The sequence below is a fragment of the Neurospora tetrasperma genome (assembly GCF_000213175.1).
Source record: "Neurospora tetrasperma FGSC 2508 unplaced genomic scaffold NEUTE1scaffold_2, whole genome shotgun sequence".
NCBI classification, from domain to species: domain Eukaryota; kingdom Fungi; phylum Ascomycota; class Sordariomycetes; order Sordariales; family Sordariaceae; genus Neurospora; species Neurospora tetrasperma.
In genome coordinates this window covers 5507724-5528542 of record NW_009799100.1, presented here as the reverse complement: position 1 = coordinate 5528542, position 20819 = coordinate 5507724, and the positions used below count along the sequence as shown (strand labels likewise).

The following is a 20819-nucleotide window of genomic DNA, read 5'->3' as shown; positions in this document are numbered from 1 at the left end:
CAAGGAGCGGAGTGCACGGGCCATCTCAATCAACGGCTGGAGTTGACATTGGGGGACCTTGGACATAAGTTGAAGAGCAAAAAGGTCTCATGGGAACAGTGTAGTACCATAAGCACTGATTGATATGAGTGAGCTGACGACGGAAAAGGCCCGAAAATGGTGAGGTGCTTCAGGCAATGGGAGCAACGAGGAGAGAAACTGGAGGCTATTCGGAAAGTGGATGTTTTGCCCATCGGCTCCGTAACCAGCTGGACCAGCTGGGTCTTGATGTCGTCCAATTATGGCTTTTGATCGGACACTAGACGCAGATTTTCTCAAGATTGACAACCGTCGACAATCATTGCTTTGCCTGCAAACGGTCAACCGCCAAGAGAGTAAAAAGCAACTATGAGGACGCCGGTCTTTTTGGATCCTGGTATGGATCTGCCAAGTGTTTGTAGAGAGTCAGTTGAGACATGAATGTCGTCACGGTCATGTCTGACTGTCTGTTGTCGGGGGCGGAGGCGGCGTAGGGGGCAAGGTGAAAGTTCATGACAAAACCCGGCGCATTGAGTTGCGAGACACGGACGAGAACCACTCGGCGCCCCTTTACCTACCTCAAGTCATCTTCCATGCCTGTCGCCTCGTGGCAGAGCTGTCCTGAAGAAAGCCCCCAACGGACCCCAACTCAATATGTAGCCACAGCTAGTTCCCTAGCTAGGTATGACCTGACAAGGCGAGACCAATGGTGGACACTCTTGCGTGACCCGAGAATTGGATTCGGGTATCGATCAGGAAATCAGTAATATCGCCGGGTCACAGACTGGCCTGCCCGGTCGTTGTAGTCGTCGTCGGGGTCGTCGTCGTCGTCGTCGGGGTCACTGTCATGGTTCACGCTAAGGATTTAATGGGCAGTGGAGTGAGATCGGCAGTGTTCAGAGCAACGAAGGGGACTGGTGGTTTTTATAACCGGTGGAGCTGACTCCCGAAGATGTGGCTCCTGCACTCCTCTTCTAGCGGCTCCTTCCAGACATTGGCGTCTTTCCCCTCATCCAACGAGGAGACGAGTAGCTGTTGCCAGAATGCCGTATGAGGTCTAGCGGGGCTTACGCCAGGCGGAGCTCGCTGCCCCCACTATGTCTTGGCGACACCTCGGAATTACATCCAATAACAAAAGGCCTGCCTTCCACTTTGGCTTCCAAGTATTTTCCCCAACAGAGCTGGGATTTATGTAGACAAAAGGTCCTATAATAGTGTAGTGCTGTTTCATTCAGGTAATTAGCCCTGTGCTGGTGACACTCACTTTGAGCAAGCGGGCGAAGTGCTAGCACAATTGCGGCTTAGCATAGTGTAGTGTAGGCTTTCGTCAGGAGGGCTGCACTCACTCACTGCCCTGAGAAGTGAAGCTGAGTGGAGGAGAGTGGTGGATCTGCTGTTCAACTGCCGCACCACCCAACACAATGCTCCTCATTGGCTCCATGGCCTCTTGGCCTCTTCAAGCCTTCCGCAGTTCCAAACCAAATGAGCCTTTCCAGCCAATCCAGCGTTTGTCGCTTTGCTCACTGCAGTCAGTCGGTGCTACAGTACGGCTGCCTTCCACCATTATTTGCTTTTCCTCCTTCGTTGGTTTTCACTGCCTCATCTCACGATTTTCGACTTCTTCCAGCATCCGGGCACCGTGACCTGCTTCGTCTGTATCCGCGCGGGGACTCCCACACTGCACAGAGCAACAAGCACATCGACGAGAAGGCGTCAAACTAGAGGCAAAGGACGGTACCTTGCCTACTGCAGTCTGCAGCGACTTGAAACCATCCAAACCCGACAGCACAAGCGTCACGGCATCCTTCCACTTTGGCTGGCGTCAACTCGCTTAAAGCGGCCTGCCCTGGCAATTCACCATCGTATTGACAAAGTCTCTGGATCTGCGCATTTTAGACCGGGTGGTCGGTGACAATAACACGAACCCGGACCACTTTACACACTGGCCGCCGGGCAACGTGGAACACTCGGGGATCCAGGGCATAGTGTACAGTGACCCCAGCAACCCCCCCGTTTTTTGTCGCGACCTGGGCATCCTGGGCCCCCATCTCCCCCGTCCCGCAAAACTTAACAAAAGGTACTGGCTGCCTATCTGCCTGCCTGCCAATTCACCTCTACCTCACCTGGCTTTTGGCTTTACCTCCCGTCCGTCAATTATTCCCGACACACCACCAACCAAACAACAACCCATCTCGCCTTTCAATCCATTGCGGCGTCCGTCGATTTTCTTTGTCGCCGACCCTTTCGAAACCGTTTACCGACGGCGCGCGTGTACGCCAACCAACTGTCGGAATCGGCGACTGCCAGCCAAAGAAAGACTGCCATTCAACCAGCGAGAGAGAGAGGCGACGAACGGCTAACGATCCAAACGATTCGGACTGCATCCACTCAAGACGTCACAACCAACTCCAACCACCCGTGGTCCCTGTTGTGTCGACTTACTTGGAGAGCCTCCCACCGAACACAAGTCGCCAAAGTCGACCATACATAAAATTGCCCATCAATTGCGTCAGTTGACCAAATCGTCTCGAACCCGCATTATTTAGGTCGCCCATTTCCGGAGATCCCAGCTACAAGGCGATTGACGGACGACGACGAACAAGTCTGCCCCTGGTCGACAAAAGTGAAGGCCGAGCAAGGGTTATCCGAGCGACGAAGCTGAACTGCACATCACACCAAACATTCGCCGGAAAAAAAGTCGTCTTCATGGTTTTCTAGAACAGACCCGTGAACAGACGAGCATCTTCTTATCCGCCAGGTCCAAGTTCCCGGCCATCATCGGCTGCCTCATCTAGCCACCGCAGTCGAAAGGGATTGATGATCAAGATGGGCGCATGCATGAGCAAGAACGACGAGGAGACGGAGCAGAAGAAGAGGAGCCAGAAGATTGATCGCGACCTAGAGGAGGACTCCAAGAAGCTACGGAAAGAATGCAAGATTCTACTTTTGGGTGCGTACCCCTGTTGTCCTTCCCTAAAATCGTTTCTGCTAACATGCGTGCGCGTACAGGCTCCGGCGAGAGCGGTAAATCGACCATTGTGAAGCAGATGAAGATCATACATCTCAAGGGCTATTCAGATGAGGAGCTCACAAATTACCGACCAACCGTCTACAAGAATCTGTTGGAATGCGCAAAGGCGGTTGTGAATGCTATGCACCAGTTCGATATCCAGCCAGCAGATCCGTCGCTACGGCCCTACGTCGAGTTCTTGCAGGATTACAACATGGAGGGGTGTCCACCAGGACAGTCGATAGACCCCAAAGTCGGCACAGCTATCCAGGCACTATGGAATGATCCAGCAAAGGAGCAACTCATGGAGAGGCAAACAGAGTTTTACCTTATGGACTCTGCAGAATAGTGCGTGTCCGGTTTTTTTTCCCTTCAAGAACTCACGTTTGCTGACTTGGCACAGTTTCTTCACCGAGGTCACGAGGATTGTGGCCGAAGACTACCGACCAAATGAAATGGATGTACTTCGCGCCAGAACAAAGACGACGGGTATCTACGAAACGAGATTCAAGATGGGGCAGCTCAGTATCCAGTAAGTGTGCCTGATGGACATCTGTTACCCTCGTGCCCCTCAGCTCACACAATGATCTAGCATGTTTGATGTGGGCGGGCAACGTAGTGAACGCAAGAAGTGGATTCACTGCTTCGAAAACGTCACATCCATCATCTTCTGTGTTGCCTTGAGTGAGTACGACCAAGTGTTGCTCGAGGAGAGCAGTCAGGTATGTCCACCCACCACGTCACCGCCTGGTACAGAGATGGTGCTAACATGTAACAGAACCGCATGATGGAAAGTCTGCTACTCTTCGATTCGGTCGTCAATTCACGGTGGTTTATGAGAACGAGTATCATCCTGTTTCTTAACAAAGTCGACATTTTCAAGCAGAAACTGGGGCGGTCACCTCTAGGGAACTACTTTCCGGATTACTCCGGTGGAAACGACGTCAACAAGGCCGCCAAGTATCTACTGTGGCGGTTCAACCAGGTGAACAGGGCTCACCTTAACCTATATCCTCAGTATGTCCTCTACATCATCCTGTCTTGGTGTATGCACCTCATGCTAACATTGTCACAGCTTGACACAAGCCACCGATACCTCCAACATCCGTCTCGTGTTTGCTGCCGTCAAGGAAACCATTCTCAATAACGCCCTTAAAGACTCCGGTATTCTATGATGAAAGACCCTTTTTTTCGCTCACGCATCTTCTTCCTCTTTCTCGCAACAGCGTTCAGAATATTACCAAGTCTCCCTTCTTGCATGACTCGGCGTTTCAAAGGGGTGGTAGCTGTCCAGCTAGCCGGCTAGCAAAAGCACGGCGGTGACAGCAACGAAGGCGGCGGTTGTTGTTTCTTATCATATCTTAGGGTTCACGCGCGTTTGGAACGTTGCCAACCTGAGGTTTGCTTTTGCTTCCCATCGGTTTCTCTTTTCCATTAGCATGCATTCATCTGAGCGACAGGCAGCGCCATCAACCATACCCTACCAAACGGAACTTATTGTAATCTTGTTTACGCACCATTTGTGTGTTTTGCGCCGACGCAGAACAGCATAGGTGCACCTTTTTTTTTTCTTCACGGCGGCGACTGGATCGACTGAGCAGGTCCTTGCTTTCTCTTTTTTTTTTGTACATTCCTTTTCAACCGCATTTACAAGAAAACGGGAGGTGGAGAAGAGACATTGTCCTTAAGAGGTGTCACTGTACTCTCATGGGGAGGTGCATGGCAAAAAAAAAAGAAAGATGTCTGAGCTAGTAGAAAGCCAGGGAGTTGAAAAGGGAACATTGTTCGCCTCCCAGTGAGGTTTTGGATCCTGCATTGAAATGCGGTCCGAGGTATCCCCAGGCCCATCCAAGAGATGGGAGGGTGGGCGCAAAGAAGGAGAAGAAGCCATGATGTTCACGATTTCGTTAACTGTCTCTGGTAGTAGTGGGACGCAGAGAGAGAGAGAGATAGTAGGAGACAAAACTACTGTTTGTTCGTCACAAAGAGACTCACACAGGATACCTATTTAATGAAAGTAAAGGACTCTTCGAACAAACAGAGTATCTTATTAATGAGTTGATTATCAAGTGGAATAGAGATGCTGCATCTGAGACATACGAAAAGCGCTGGCAGTTTGCTAGCAGTAGTATCTTGACACGTCGTCCGTCGGTATAGAATAGGAAACCGACGGACGGACGGAGAGACAGACAGACAGACGAACAGACAATTTAAATTGGTTGAGAAGCAAATAAAGAAACACATACGGCCATACCCACTGGAAAACTCGGGATCCCGTTCGGTCTCGTAATTGCGGAAGGAAAATGTGATCGCCCCGGTGGAACCCGACACGTGGAGAAGCACGGCCCCTATAAGTTGAAGATGCTACCATACACATCGCTGCTACCGCGAGACCTCCTCGAGCTACGTCTTGACAATAGAGCCTGCCGTACCCGACGGAAGAGAGCCTAGACTGTAATTTACTCCGAATACTAATGTTCTTAGACCTACCCCCTGTCCCACCGTGACACTTGAGCTTGTTTTCTCATCCTTCTTTTACCATCTACCTACCTAGGTATACATGAAGACTACGAGATACTCGACATCACGGCAAAAATCATGCCAACCATGCTCGAACGCCAAAGCGAAATGCGATCGCAAGGTAACATCATGTAGCCGATGCGCGCTACGAGGACTAGCTTGCACGTACTCCCAGGCATCTTTGTCTGGAGGTTCCCGAGTTTCTCTCGAAAAAACGGAGACAACAGGCAGCCTGGTTTCCGTATCGGGGAGCCTCCCGCTTCATGGCTCAACTCCCGAGCCGAATGTTGCCATGTCACCGACAACACAGACCTCGAGTCTTGCCGGTGAATCTACATGTATCCAGCCTGGGGCTGGTAGTCTCGATGGCCTAGTCAGCCCGGCTTCAAAAAACCTTGCAGACACGAGCCGGTCCGCTCATCAAAGACGGCACCAAGTTACATCCCATACCACCCGAGGAGGGTCAGCTGCACATGCACTCGACTTCTCACATGTCGATCTCGTGTGTCCCATTAACGCGAATGACATCCAAAACCGCTGGCTCAAACCTTACATTGTAGCTGTCCGCGGGCAGACGGCCAAAACGCTTTCCCCGAGCATCACAGCCTTCACATACAGAATCCTCAAATCGTACGCGGCTATTGCGGTTCGAGGCGGCCATGATAGCATCCCGCCATTTCTACACCCAGTTCATGTGCTTCACACATTACCGAACACACCAGCGCTCTCGACTTGCTTAAGCCTGATTCGGAGCTGCGAAAAGCCGCTGCCTGGCAGCGAAGGAGTCCTTGCCGAGGTTTTGCAGCGCGAGATGAACAAGCTCTACGAGCAATACGGCACTCAAACTTGCGATGATGATGATGATGATGATTCGGCTGCGCTGCTTGCGGCATTCCAGGCTTACTTGGTGTACACCTTGGTTTTGTACTATCGACTCCATGTCGGCCGGGATGCTGCGGACTACCCCTTCCTCCGACTACAACAAGCAATGATGCATCTCCAGGAGATTGCATGCGCCTGTTCGGCGCGGGGGCTAGTGTGCTCGACCGAACAAGACGGAGCACAAGGAGCCCGGCCAAGGTGGGAAACGTGGATCGTGGCCGAGACGAAACGGCGAACGCTCTACACCATGTATCTTTTGGACAACATGCTCACTGCTAAAGAGGGTCTTCCGACTTTTCTTGGCACCGAGTTGCGAGGATTACCGGCGCCAGCAAGCAAAGCTCTGTGGCAGGCATCAGCTCGGGATGAGTGGGAAAAGGCATATAACTTGCACTTGGCCGAGTGGTACCCTGAGGGTGGTGGCCTTTGCATCGATGAGCTTTGGGCAGTTCCAGCAGACATGGATGAGGCGGGCTTGGTTGAAAGGCGCAGGAGAGTGGACCAGTGGTTGGAGGGTGTCGATGAGTTTGGGACAATGATGTATGCGGTGACGAGTTGCACGCATGGAGGCTAATTCTTGCTGAAAGAATTTCTTGTTGCAATTTTTCCCTCTCAGTGAGCTTCTAATTGATTCATTCATACGATGCCCTCGTGCAGCTGGTGGAAACTACTAACCACCTCTAGGCGAGAAGAAAATATGCTTCGCTACAAAGACTGCTCCAGAGCCCAAAGCGCTTGCTCAATCGTGATTGCCCGCAGATTCAATTTGGGCAGGAGAGTACCTATTCAAGAAGAGCAGAGAAAATTTGCTTCCGTCATGGCCTGCTGGCAGGTCCAACACATTGCTCAAAATGACATAAACTTGTTTGTAGTCCAAATCAAACAACCGATAAACTGTGCTCAACACAACACCAGAGAGTGAGACCGGACTGGGGGAGAATTTGGTCAGTTAGGTAGGTAGTCCAATCCACTTTAGAAAGGGCAATCAGCTGGCCGCCTAGAGGTACGTACAATGACAACGGTATCGATGCAGTTCTGTGACCTTAAGATCTCCTCGCGGGGGGGCATTTCCTGCGCCAGCGTACCTACCATCTCGTCTTCTGAAGAATGATGTCCTGCTCATCGACCACGAAGTGAGGATCGATTTGCACTCCGGAGGAACCTAGCTCAAAAGCAGGACCTCTATCAAAGGCTCGAACCAACTTCAATGGTAAACGGCACGCTATTGTCCTTTGCCAGTTCGGGTTGTGACGGATTTGAGAAGAACAGACTGCCTGGTGAAGATGGTGGTGAGCAGCCGAGGATTGATCTTTCCGGTGCACAGCATCGTTCCACCGCACACAGCTACCTAGAGATGAAAGCTGCTCCTTCGTCGGTAGGTATGCTTCAATCGCGGCGTCTATCAAAATCGACATTACATAGGTCAAGGTTGAGAATGGCGTAGCGTTGCTCAAAGGAAACAAAGCTCTCGGCCGTTTTCTGTTCGTTGCGGATCCATTTTCAAGATGACAGTTAGGTAGGTAGGTAAGTATCAACGCAAGATGAAGATGAATGGTGTCTTTTTCTGTTGAAATAAGAATCGAAACCTCAACTCCAAATGCCGGTAAAAGCTCTACATACCTAACCAACACAAAGTTGGTCTGGCTACTGCTCCGGAGTTGAAACCCCTGGATCTCTCTCAAGTCCGAAAGTGGAAAGCTCAACTCCGAACTCCGTAAGGCGACGTTATGCCTGCGATGTCTGCCCGTATTTGCTTAAGAGCAGACTTATGTGTGCATACAACATGTCCTGGATCACATGCAGTATCCAGATCCGATCCATGACAAAGTTAGTTGGCGCTTGCCATTGACCATGATCTCTAAAGTTCAAAATCAACCGCCTTTCCCTGATGGCACTTCTGCCGCCACCTTTCCTCCACCAGAAGCCGCGGAGCAACCGTATAGCATCTTTGATAAGCGACAGAAAGCCCTAATCGTCGTTATAATTTCTGTCGCTGCAACATGTAAGTGGTGAATTCTGTCCAAGCGTGGTTGGCGAGTATGTTTGGGGTCTGACAGATAAAAAAAACAAAAAGTCTCCGGCTTTGCGTCGAATGTATACTTTCCCGCTCTGCCTACTATCGCCAAGGACCTCAATGTTTCCATCGAGCTCGTCAACTTGACCGTCACCTCGTACCTCATCTTCCAAGGCATAGCGCCAAGCTTGTGGGGCCCCATCTCGGATGTGAAGGGGCGCCGGATCACGTACTGTTGCACCTTTGTGGTCTTTCTCGGCGCCTGCATTGGCCTGGGAGAGGCCAAGAGCTATGCTGCGGTGCTCGTGTTACGATGCCTCCAGAGCACGGGCAGCGCGAGCACCATCGCCATCGGCTCGGGCGTGATTGGAGATATCACGACACGTGATGAGCGTGGCGGCTTCATGGGCATCTTCCAAGCAGGATTGCTCGTGCCTGTGGCTGTGGGACCGATCATCGGGGGCGCGCTGGCGGACTGTTTGGGATGGAGGGCCATCTTTTGGTTCTTGGCCATCTACAGCGGTGTTTTCGTCGTGTCCTTGATTCTCTTGATGCCCGAGACACTGAGGTCGGTTGTTGGCAATGGGAGCCGGATTCCGTCAAACCCTATCGCCCGGTATCCGCTTGTCGTCTACCAAAGAACTAGCCGCATCAAATGGGACGTCGCCACCGAGCCCGCGGCAAGAAAACGCATCGACCTTGTCGGTCCCTTTCGGATTCTTGTCAGCAAACAAGCCGCGCCCGTCATCGTCTTTCTCGCTGTTTATTACGCTGTTTGGCAGATGAGCATCACGGCCATGTCCACTCTCCTTGAGGACCGGTATGGGCTTGGGGAAACCGAAATTGGTCTTAGCTTCATCGCCAATGGTGTGGGATCCATGGTTGGGACGCTGGTCATGGGAAAGGTCCTTGACAATGACTATCGCCGCATCAAAGCCCGGTATGAGTCTCGGTCAAACTCGGCCCCTAACGCCAACATTGATGGTGACGACTCGGACGGCAATGATTTCCCCCTCGAAAAGGCGCGTCTGCGCCTGGTCCCGATCTTTGCCCTCCTACAGTGCGCATCCATCACTTTGTTTGGCTGGACCATCCAGTACCCGCAAAAGGTGCACATGGCGGTACCGATTGTGTCCACCTTCATCACGGGCTGGACGGCCATCGCCACCCAATCCGTCATCATGACCTACCTTGTCGATGTGTTCCACGACCGCAGCGCAGCCGCCAGTGCGAGCCTGAACCTCGCCCGGTGCCTGTTCGCCGCCGCCGGTACGAGCTCCGTGATGCCCATGGTCAATGCCCTTGGCGTCGGGCTAGCCTTCACCGTCTGCGTCGTGGCTCAGCTCGTCGCGCTGCTGGGGCTGGCGGTGCAGTGGAGATTCGGCGCTAGATGGAGGAGAGAGGTTGAGAGACGGAGATAGGAGGTAAATAAGTCAACCCGAATGCTCATTGCGAGGTAATCGAGCTGCTTGGTGTTACGACGCCTATAATAGATGTAAAGACTTTTGTGTAAGAAAGAGGAAGAAGGAGTACATATGATGTCGAATTGCACGAAATGTAGCAAGGACCGAAAAATGGGTCCAGAAGGTGGAAAGCGGAGATCGCACAGGGAATCTACACTACCCTATCCGCCTTCTTTCATCTCTCTCCATGATGCATCAGGAGGCAGAGAAGAATATAAACAACTGACAGAAAACGAACAAGCACATACGACCATACCTACTGGAAAACTCGGGATCCCGTCCGCTCTCCCATAGATAAGCCAGTGAGGGCCTGACTAGTAGTTGGGTCGGTGACGACCAGCGAATCCCAGGTGTTGTATGTTTGTCTTCTTTTTTTGCAGTTTTGGTGTGAGGAGTGAAGGGGGGATGGATATCTGGATTTCTTTCTTGGTGTCTGGATCTTGTTTTGGTCGTCAGCAGAAGTAACTAGTACCCTAATACATAGCTATGCCGCTAGTGACTGAAAGTTTCGTAATGTAGCACGCAGGGGAAATCGGCAAAAAGGAAAAGGAGTGAGTGTCATGATATATTCATCGACCTTAGCATGTCAGTTCTTCATCAACTCAAGTTAGTCATCCCCAGGTATTGGTGGCTGCTGTGACGTCTCCCACCGTTCCTTGTCTGGTGTCCCGGGAATGACTTGTTCCCCCATGGCGGTATCCTCTGCTATAGCATCCTTTCCATGGGCTTGCCCGTCGTGTTCTGCACCCGCGTCATCCACTTTCCCCAGTCGTGGTGGACTTGATGGCGGGACAATATCCATCGGTGTTGGCGCTGCACTGCTTTCCCCCTCTCTCGCTTGTAATGTTGGAAGTTCAGCTGGGGTAATATCCTCCTTCCCATCCCCACCCTCACCCTTAGTATCCGCCTTCTCCCCATTCCCATCCAAAGTCTGCCTCTTAATCCCCTTCCTGGCCTGCTTGATCAAATCCCCAAAACTCCCTCCATACCGAGTTGCCCAAGCTTTGCCATCGAACTCCTTGTCCTTGATCTGCGCTCCCGTAGCTTGCGCCCTCGCCACAAGTCCGAGTCCCTGCTGCCCTCCTCCTCCTCCTGCTGCTGTGCCGGGATTCCCTACTGTCCGTTCCCATTCGTCTAGATCGCGAAGTAATTCGGACCGCTTTTTGGGTCGCGAAGAGTCGCAGTTGGCGTTCCAAAGCGTGATCCACTCCTTGTGGCGCTTCTCCAAGAGCTGGCGAGAACCGTGGGTGGAGAGGCCGAGTTCGGAGAGTTTCTTGCGCAGGGCGGTGTCGCGCAGCATGGAGTAGGCTAGGGCGGGGAGTCGTTCGGGTGGTTTTTGGTTTTGGTTGGCGATGCTGGTCTGAGATGTGAGGCGGCTGTTGAAGGATGGAAAGGTTGATGGCTGTGATGTTTGAGCGGGGATCGGTCGTCGTTTGGATGCGGCCTGAGGAGAACCGGGACAAGAGGTGTCGAGGTGGCGATCAACTTGCTGTTCTTTCATGCGGGTGAGGCAGATGGGGCAGGCTACTAGGCCGTCGTCTGGTTGGGAATTAGTGATGATGATGATGGAAGTGGGAGGGGGAGATGAGGGGGACGAACCGGGTGGTTGGTCAACGTAATCTGGGTCGGCTGAAGGTGTGGTGTCTTGCTCTTCTTGTAGTATTGCTGCTGTCAACTCGGCGGCCCGGGCTCTTGTTGATCTGGTTGACCTCCTTGGCCTCTTGGTTTCTGGGTCCTCTTCTTTCGGCCCCTCCAATTCGGTCGCCTTTCGTTTTGATGGCGAACTGGGGCCTGCTTGGTCTGGCAGTATCGCCTGAATGGTCGGTGGTGTCCTAGCAAACTCGAGAAGGACTTTACGGGAGTTCTTGAAGGCTTCTACGGCTTCGCGCAAAGCCCAGTTGCCTCTGAGCTTGGATTCCTGGTCGGTGGCGCGACATAGCGGACACTTGCTGTCGACGGACAGACATCTTCGGATGCACAATGAGCAAAAGGTGTGATTGCAGGATGTGAGCATGGGAGAGTCGTAAAAGTCCTTGCATACGTGACAGCGGAAAGCCTGTTCGACGGGCATCAGGCATGCGAGGGGCGTGCCCAGCCAGTCGGTCGAGTCGGGGACGTTGAAGGCATCATCGCCAAAGACGTCCATGATAATGTCGGTTGTACTGAAGAGTATCCGAATGCTTTGGTGGTGGTGATGGTTGCCTTCGTTCTACCTGAAAGTAGGATTGTAGAAGAGACGGAAGATGTGAGACGCGATGTCTGCAGGTCGGACGAGGCTGGTCGCGACTTTGTCGAGGAGGAGAATTCCATTACACTGTATTTACACAAACTGGCCGAGGGTCAGGAAGGATACCGAAGAGTGACCCGGGTATCTAACACTCGGGATCTTTTCCATGAGGATTGCTGTTTCGCTTGATGCTTTTGTCTAAAGTTGAACATGGCTCTTTGAAGCATCTCCACTGTCATTATCCAACCTTTACATCTCTTTGTGACCATCCTTCCACGGACCTTTGACCTCTCCATGACGGTATTGATTGTGACCACGATACGGTAATGACAGGGCCTGCACGTGAATTGGCGACGGGAGGCGTGCAGCGGGTGTTCTGGGGGCCTTTTTCCAGGCACAAAAGCGCTGCAACAGTGGAAACAGAAGCCCCACCTCTTCGCTCAGCCCAGACTATTCCCTTTTGGGCATCAATCAAAACAAAGACTGGAGCGGATTGGGTAACAATTGAAACCACTGCAAGACAAGGGAATTTGCTCCGGCAACAGGAACTCCATCCCAGGTCAAGTCTCCAATCCCTCGCTTTTTGCTTGGTTCACTTTGACTTTCACTTTGTTGCTTTGACTCGATCGACGCAATCCCGTCATCCCTCCGACAACCACCATTATACCACATCGCCAGCCTCGTCGCCCACCTCCCTCCCTTTCTTTGACCAATTAATTATACCAATGCTTTGAACATCTCACTTGTTGCCATTCCTTTCTTTTTCAATCATTGCTTGGGGTTTTTAGCTTTCCCCACATCCCCAAATCCGGTTTGTTGACTTTTGGCGCCAAAGTAAACAAACAGCAAAAATGGCGATGCGCAAGGCACCACGTCTGCCCGTCGGCTCGGCAGCGTGGGTTGCAGAAGAGCGCGCATCGGCGCTCAAGGTGGCAGAGGAGGAAGTCGAAGAGTTCTCGTATGCTGCGCGCAACGAGATGGACTGGCTGAACGAGCACATGGAGGACATTTTCTTGGGCGAGAACCAAATGTGCGTGTCTTTGTTTTATTTCTCTCTCTTTGTCTCGCTGACCAGGAACAGGAACATTGCCGAAATCTTCAAAACACCAGCACGACCACGAGGCAAGACACCGAGAACAATTCGCAAAGGACCCAATACCGAAGTGAGAGTGGTAAGCATCCAGACAGCGCCCATTCTTCTGCGACGGGCGACACAAAGATTGATTGATGTTATTCTAACCTATAGCAGCCCTTGGCCAGCATCTTCTCGGCAACACCCCAGGGGACACCTAACCCTTTCGTCCTCGCGCCGCCCACCAATAACTCGTCATGGACGCCCAAGATCAGGCCCGATACGCCGGAAGCCGATGTCGAAGCTGATGACGAAGCCGATGATGTTCCCAAGAATCCCACGACTCCCTCGACGCGCCGTGTGAGCCCCCGAAAATCAGTTACTGCAAAGTCGCCAAGCCCAGTCAAGAGCGTTGCCGCGCCATCACGACAGCCGAGCCCAGTCAAGCCAAACAACACCACGCCCATGCGACCACCCGCAAGTCCAGCAAAGCCAGTTGCCGCTACCCCGTCCAAAGTCAGAAGCCCGATCAAACATCTCAATGGCTCCCCTTTGCCAATTCTTTCCAAGTCACCTACCCCGGTCAAGGCCACCGACTCCGGATACTATGGCAGTCAGCAGCTGGATATCATGGATGTGGACGAGGTCGAAAAGGTTGCTGATGCCGATGTCGATGTCGATGTCGATATGGGAGAACCAGCGCACGAGCCGACAATGGAATTGACTCAGCAGTCGGCGCAGGAGCAATTACAACAACAACCTCCGCAAGAGCCCACACAGGAGCAGACAGAGGAATTAACACAGCCGTCAAATGAGCTCAACCAGGAACCGACGCAGGAGGAACCAGAGCAGCAGGAGATAGAGTCACAGGATCTTGGAGTTCAGCCAGCCCCCACCGAGCCGGAGCAACACGGCAGTCCCGTATTACAGGAGACGGCCGAACTACTACGAACCACAACACCTTCAGATGAACCTGTTGAGCCTACCGTTCAATACCCACGACTTCTCTCGCCCGTGCTGGATGTGGCTAGGTCTAGTAGCCCAGTCCACATGCTCATTCCGTCGCCCACCAGGTCTATCCATGCGCCTTCACCCCAAAAGGCTGCCTCGCCCATTAAGGCCCCCTCGCCTCAGAAGCTCGCATCGCCAGCAAAGCGCCTTTCCCCCGAGAAGAGGATTTCCCCGGTCAAGGTGGCCTCCCCCCAGAAGGCTCCTTCACCAGAAAAGATTCCCTCCCCCGAGAAGACTTTGGAGCTTGAAAAAGAGGAATCACCTGTGGATAGCGCTCCCGTCCTGTCACCAAAAAAGAGATCGCCAGAGACAGAGCCAGTTACTGAACAGCAACCCAAGACTCCGGCGCCCTTTGTACACGCCCAGTCAGAGAATGATCATGCGGACGACCAAGCGGATGACAAGGTGGACGATGGCGCCAACTCATCCATGGAAGCCTCTAGCCCCATTAGCCCGGTTAAGCGCCTGAGCAGTCTGAACTTTGCATCGCTTCCCGCACGCGAGCCGATGACCTCTAAGAAGAGCCTCGGTACTAGGATGTCGAGGACGAGCCATGTCGACGTAACGCGAACCTCCTTCTACCATCGCCAGACGGGAGGAAAGAGTCTTGGACATACTACCCGACAGAATTTCGATGATGACGACGACGAGATGGACATTGATGGTGATCACACTCAGGAACCCAGGACTGCCAAATCATACACGCAGCGACTGCAGGATCAGATCAACATGCTGGGCAAGGGACAGTCAATGGGACCGAGACCATCGAAATCGATAGCCCACCTCTTGCCGACACAACAACCCGCATCCACTTCACAGGCACCAACGACACAGCCCGTTCCGGAGCCCACCAGATCCTCACCCAAGAAGCCACCCGTGGTTACTCCCAGGGCATTTCCCACACCGGGAGCATTCCCACTGGACGATGATGATGACTGGATTGGACCTCCTAGCAAGGGAGCGGATATGTCCACTCCCATGGTGTGGAACGCGCGCAAAGACACACGGTTAAGTCAGCCAATGGAAGGAATGAACTTATTCGCAAGGGAGGCATCTCCGACCCTTGGAGAATCCTTCATGGAGAACAGGCACGAGTCACCAAGTAAAGCGCCCATCATCCAGGAACCACCTGCTGCGTCTTCCTCAACAACACATGTCAAATCGGCTTCTGTTCCCACGCTACCCAGTTTGCACGAGCCTCCCGTGCCAAAAACCGCCAGCCCCAAGAAAGAGGCATCTGTCTCTACTTCCAACCTCCCCGAAATGCCAGCGCACGAACCTGCTTCGCCCTTCAAGTCCCCCTCCAAGGCATTCCGCGAGAACACGCTGGAGAGGGTCAAGAACAAGTTTTCCTCCCTTATGAAATCATCCAAGGGACTTCTCCCAACCAGTGCACATTCAAATGCCGAAGCAAAACTGACTGGGCTCTTCACGACTCCCTCAACTGCTCGACTGGAAGAACATCCCAGTTTATCCGAAGCTTCCTTCAAGACAGCCGATAATGTCGTCTATCCTGATCTATCTCACCATGCACAGGCCGAAGCCCCCGTAGCCGCCACCCCCATCCGACCCACGCGAAAAACCCGAGCGTCGACCGAGAGGGAACGAAAGGAGGCAGAGGAAAGGGAGAAGGAAAAGAAGAGGGAAGAGAAGGAGGCCAAGCAATATGCCAAGACATATGTCAAGCAGAATGAGAAGCTGGAGAAGATGCGCGAGAAGGAAGCGGAAAAGGCCCGTCTCTTCCAACAAGAGCAAGAGAGACAGGCAGAGATGGAGAGACGCGCTGCTGAACAGAGGGAGCAGGAACAACAACACAAGCTTACCAAGGCACGACCGCAGTCCAAGCAGTTGTTCGAGACACCAGGACCTTCCAAATCGGCACCCAAGAGCCCCAAGAAAGCTACTCGGACTAGTCTTCGCAGAGGAGCCAAGCAGGGTGAAGCCGAAAAGGAGGAAGCCGATGTCGATATGGGAGACGTTACTATCTCCACGAAGGCACCTCAATCGATTCCTCGACCTCCATCTGCTCAAGCCTCCCGTGGCACGGGTATCAAGCGACCTATTAGACCCACGAAGGAGGCCTTGACGAGGGCCAAGCCCGCCCCGACTCGCATCCGCGTCAACACCACCAGCTCCCAGCAGGGGGCATTCCACACTTCGACCAACAGTGTTCTCAGCACCACCAGCCAGGAGAGCCTCGGTCAGTCGCACGGAAGGCAGCAACTTGTGAGCAAGGCCAGCACGTCTTCGCTCACCAAGAAGCCTTCCCTTCAGAGTCTTAAGGGGTCTTATTCTTCGACTGTCGGGCGGCCTAAAGCGTTGGAGCTGGCGGCCAAACAAAAGGAGCAAGAGGAGCGCGAGATCCAGCGCAGGCGTGATCAGAAGGCGGAAAATGAGCGCAAGAGGGCCGAGATGAAGGAGGAAGAGCAGCGCAAGCAAGCTGCGGCAGCTAAGAAGGCCGCGATTGAGCAAGCCAAACGGACCCGTGCGCCGCCCCCGCCGCCGAGGTCCCAGCCTAATGGCCCTCCGGATCACTTGGCGGAGAGTAGGCAACCTTCGAGACCCAATTCTCGTCTTGGGCCGACGATGCACGATAGCCGACCAGTCAATGCTGTGCTGGGCAAGGCGGCTTCCAAGCGTCCGTTGACGCAGGTGCAAGAGGCCCATCAGGATTCGAAGCGGATTCGCGTGTCTGAGGACTTTGATGCGGATATCGAGATGGCTGAGGGTAACACCAAGCAGCAGAGGAGCATCAGAGGGGCGCCCGTTCGACCTTCTGCAGTCCGGCCTTCGGGCGTGAGGCCGTCGGCAGCCGTTAGACAACCCTCAGTTGGGTTCAAGAAGGATTTGTCGACTACTACCACGACAGGCAAGTCGATTTTCGCCTCGAACTATACCAACGTTCCGCACGCCCCTCCCCCTCCTTCGCGGACAGTCGACCTCTTCAAAAAGACCACCGTCAACCAAATCAAGACGGGCCACGCACTGGACACGGCCCAATTCCAAAAGGGCAACCACATCCCCTTTGCCTCCAACCCCAACGGCGCCGGTCCTTCCGCTGCTGCTCAGGTCGGATCGTCCCGCCATCCGCTCCAAACCCCAGCGCGTCCGGGTGCTACTGCCGCCCGCGCCCTGGCCCTCACATCCGCCACCCAGCCCACTCGCACCTCTCCCCGCCTCGCCGCCATCGCCGCCGGCGACTCCATCGAGCTCCCTGAGATCCAAACGGACGACGAAGACGGGGTCGACACGCCCCGTCCATCCACCTCCAACCCCAACCTCCGCTCGTCGCTGAATGGTGGCAACTGGACCGACAGCCCTTACCTCAAGGCGCAGCTTTTGGCACAAGAGCAGCTGGATCCGATGGTTATCTTTGGACCACCTGCTCCGCTGAACATGGAGGAGGTATTTAGCAAGGACAAGAGCAGACATCACCGGTTCAGGGCCAGAACGAGCAGCGCGAACTGGGAAGGTCAGGATCGGTTGACGGAGGAGGAGGTGTGTAGGGACCGAGAGGCGAGGGAGAGGATGAGGAAGGAGGGAGGATGGAGTTGGGGATTGGGAAGGACTTTGGGGTAATGATAATGGAGTATGACAGGGGGGAAGGTTGTATTGACTATTCTTTTGCACATATTCAGTGTTGGAGTTGGCTACCTCTATGGGCTTCTATACCAGCAGCGTTAACTTCCGGATGAGAAGGCTGCGGTATTGGAATGGAAGGGAAAGGGTATAGCATTTTTTTTCTAGGCTGAGAATTGGTTCATGTTCATTATGGAGGGTTGAATGACGGCTCTTTGCATAGATGTTAGGTTAGGACTGGGGGTCTGTATCGTGGCATTCATGAAGGTCATTACCTACGTTACCAGGTCAGGAAAACCGGAGTATAGCTTATTGTTACCCCAGAGTATGAACAATGAACTTTTTACACACATCTGATTCAATGCATAACCGAACATTGACATAGCCAATCAATGTCATCAAGATAACCTACTATACGATAGGAAACAAATACCACAGAGACAAGGACACCACTTCCCCTCCTTACAATTTAGCATTTACTCCCACTCACCCAATACCTACCTACACAATCACGTCAAAGGCGGCGCCTCTGGATCCTCCATGCACTGATCAACCCTCATCAACCGCTTCCCACTCGCCTTCGCCAACTGTATAAACTCCTCCAAATACCCCACCGTGCTCTCATACAAATAATGCATCACCACCAAGTTTCCCCCCGCTTTCAAATCTCTTTTAAACGCCTCCAGCTGCTTCTCGGGCGTCTCGCTCTCCGCCCACAACCAATCCTCCACATCGACACTCCAGCCCACTATATACGCTTTTTCATTTCCTAAGTTTTCAACCAACCGCTGCCGCATCCTCGCCCCTTCAGTCCCAAACGGCGGCCGAAAATACGGACTTATCTTACTAGATGGAAACGTCTGTCGCACAGCCCCTATATCATTTTGGTATTCCCAATCTATATCTTGTACGGTAGGCAACCCTTCCATTTTCGGATGGGTATACGAATGTAAAGCGATCTGGTGGCCCTTTGATGCCATGTCGCGGTAGATTTTGGATAAGTTCGTGGACGGGTCTAGTAGGGGTAGGCCCACCGTGAAAAAGGTTACGGGGATTTGGGCGGCTTCGACGATGGACATGACGCGGGGAGCGAGGTGCGGGTCGCCGTCGTCGATGGCGAAGGCGAAGGAGTTGGGGCGCGTGCAGGCGAAGACGAGAGTGCCGGAGGGGAGTTTGTGCGGGATGGAAATACCTGAGGGGATGGAGGGGATGATTTCGAGGAGGGTGATGGTTGTTGATTCGGAAGGGGAAAAGAAGCCGCGGAGGTTGAAGCCGATGGTGCGGGTTAGGTTGATGTGGAAGTGGGAGATGGGAATGTAAATGTCGGATTTACCTCCGGTGGTGATGAAGGAGTAGCGCGCGGCTTCGAGCGAGTCCCAGGTTTCTGGGTAGGGTTTGATGGAGTCGTCGCAGTGGGCATTGTGTTGTTGGAGGGCAATCGAGAACTTGTTGCTCCCACTGTAGGCGACGTGCAGATAGGCGGTGGAATAGGGCGTCATGTCAAAGCAGGTGCTTGCTAGCTGCGTGTTCCAGCCGAGGTCAGAGTCGTTGGTGCGGATGGTGATGGAGTTCTTGCCAAAAGTGACTGTCATGCCGTCGTCGCCACCGTGCCACTGGCCGAGACTGTTGGTGTCCTTGTTGGCGAAGGTGTCAATGACAAAGGGCTTGGCGTTGGAGGAAGGGGCCGGCACGGTCGGGGACGCGCCCGTGTTGGCAGGCGGCGGGAGGGAAGGGAGGATGCATTCGGAGGCGGTGCTGCCGCAGTAGAAGGACATGGGGCCGAGGATCACGGCGGCGTTGAAGGACGAAAAGTAGATCATATCGAGCTTTGTCGTGTCCAGGCCGGTGAAGACGGAAAAGGGAAACCAGTAGAGTCGCTCGGTGCCGTCAAAGGTCCATTTGAGCTGTGTGGACGTCATGGAGATGGTCTTGCGCCCGGTGCTGGAGCCGCAGGTTGCGAAATAGGACATTTGTACGGTAAAGGTGGTGCCGCGTGCGGCGCGGATGCGGAAGGAGATGCCGCCGTACTTGTCGTTAGTGTTCAGACAGCCGAATTGGCTGTAAAAGTACGACTCTTGGTTCTTGGGGGTCAGCAGGACGCGGTGGTTACTGACCACGATGGAGGACATGGTGCCGTCATCGTTCGAGGCTTGATTCATGGCATTGTAGCCCAGGAAGGTCAGGCGGGATTGTGACTCCCAGTCATCGATCAGCAAGTTCGAGCAGGCAGTAGCTGTCGGACTGGCGGATGACCTAGTGACCGTTGTGATGACAGAGCGAGTGGTGGAGGTTGGTACTATGGAACGGGTTGTGGAAGAGACTGATGAAGTCGTTACTCGTTAGTGTTCATAGCCAAACATAAGGGGTAGGAAAGATATACGTGTAGTGGTAGAGGCAGCTGTGGTGGTTGGAACAGCCACAGCTCCGCAAGTCAACTTGATGTTGCCGACGGACCAGATGGCATTCGTCTGAGAGAACTCGGACCAGACAAGCCCAACGATGGCATCATAGTTGGGATTGTTGTCAAAGCCCAGTAGTGGCAAGTCGATGGTCTGCTGGCTTCCCGTCAAGCCGCTGATAACATTGTAGGAGCTGGTGTAATTGCCTGTGTCACTGGCGTTGCAACTCGCAGATGTCTGTAGTTCGAATGCAACAGACCCTCCAGCTGGCCCCTGAAGAGTGAACTGGATTCCGCCATAACCGAGGGTGACGGCTTGTTGGCATGAGAAGGATTCGTAAAAGTACGATCCACCGTCTTTGGGAATGAACTGAACCTTGCCCGCAGCGGCAGCAATCGAGGTCATGGATCCATCGTCTGTTTGTGTTAGTTACAGGTTTCTTTGCTTTGTTTTGCATGTACAAGAGTGACTGACCTCCATTGGGCCAATTTAGATTGTTTGTTCCCTCAACCCATTTGGAAAAGTCGTCGATGAGGAGGTCGGTGCAGGCAGCGCTGACCGTGGAGACGGCTAACAGACCAGAAACCACGGTTACAAGACGGCGATCGAGCAACATGGCAGTCA

General features: G+C 53.3%; 6 protein-coding genes across 6 annotated transcripts; 4 read left to right on the top strand and 2 right to left on the bottom strand.

The window, feature by feature from the left end:
- Nucleotides 1–2656: 2656 nt before the first annotated feature.
- Nucleotides 2657–4203, top strand: NEUTE1DRAFT_80570 (guanine nucleotide-binding protein alpha-3 subunit; the record flags this gene model as incomplete). Its single annotated transcript, XM_009851866.1, has 6 exons — nucleotides 2657–2968; nucleotides 3028–3376; nucleotides 3432–3560; nucleotides 3621–3750; nucleotides 3807–4045; nucleotides 4104–4203. 6 exons carry the CDS (start codon nucleotides 2836–2838, stop codon nucleotides 4201–4203), a joined length of 1080 nt encoding a protein of 359 aa, XP_009850168.1.
- A 1423-nt stretch (nucleotides 4204–5626) lies between these two features.
- NEUTE1DRAFT_121670 (uncharacterized protein) lies at nucleotides 5627–7004 on the top strand (the record flags this gene model as incomplete). Its single annotated transcript, XM_009851865.1, has 2 exons — nucleotides 5627–5669; nucleotides 6016–7004. 2 exons carry the CDS (start codon nucleotides 5627–5629, stop codon nucleotides 7002–7004), a joined length of 1032 nt encoding a protein of 343 aa, XP_009850167.1.
- Nucleotides 7005–8281: 1277 nt separating this feature from the next.
- NEUTE1DRAFT_80564 (uncharacterized protein) lies at nucleotides 8282–9865 on the top strand (the record flags this gene model as incomplete). The annotated part of the gene is made up of 2 exons (XM_009851864.1): nucleotides 8282–8432; nucleotides 8619–9865. 2 exons carry the CDS (start codon nucleotides 8282–8284, stop codon nucleotides 9863–9865), a joined length of 1398 nt encoding a protein of 465 aa, XP_009850166.1.
- Nucleotides 9866–10460: 595 nt separating this feature from the next.
- NEUTE1DRAFT_80563 (uvs-2 protein) lies at nucleotides 10461–12053 on the bottom strand (the record flags this gene model as incomplete). Its single annotated transcript, XM_009851863.1, has 2 exons — nucleotides 10461–11446; nucleotides 11507–12053. The coding sequence occupies 2 exons, from the start codon at nucleotides 12051–12053 to the stop codon at nucleotides 10515–10517; spliced, it is 1479 nt and encodes a 492-aa protein (XP_009850165.1).
- A 932-nt stretch (nucleotides 12054–12985) lies between these two features.
- Nucleotides 12986–17962, top strand: NEUTE1DRAFT_80560 (uncharacterized protein; the record flags this gene model as incomplete). The annotated part of the gene is made up of 3 exons (XM_009851862.1): nucleotides 12986–13092; nucleotides 13210–13306; nucleotides 13381–17962. The coding sequence occupies 3 exons, from the start codon at nucleotides 12986–12988 to the stop codon at nucleotides 17794–17796; spliced, it is 4620 nt and encodes a 1539-aa protein (XP_009850164.1).
- A 343-nt stretch (nucleotides 17963–18305) lies between these two features.
- On the bottom strand, nucleotides 18306–20600 carry NEUTE1DRAFT_80559 (uncharacterized protein; the record flags this gene model as incomplete). Its single annotated transcript, XM_009851861.1, has 2 exons — nucleotides 18306–20116; nucleotides 20177–20600. The coding sequence occupies 2 exons, from the start codon at nucleotides 20598–20600 to the stop codon at nucleotides 18306–18308; spliced, it is 2235 nt and encodes a 744-aa protein (XP_009850163.1).
- Between the last annotated feature and the right edge of the window lie 219 nt (nucleotides 20601–20819).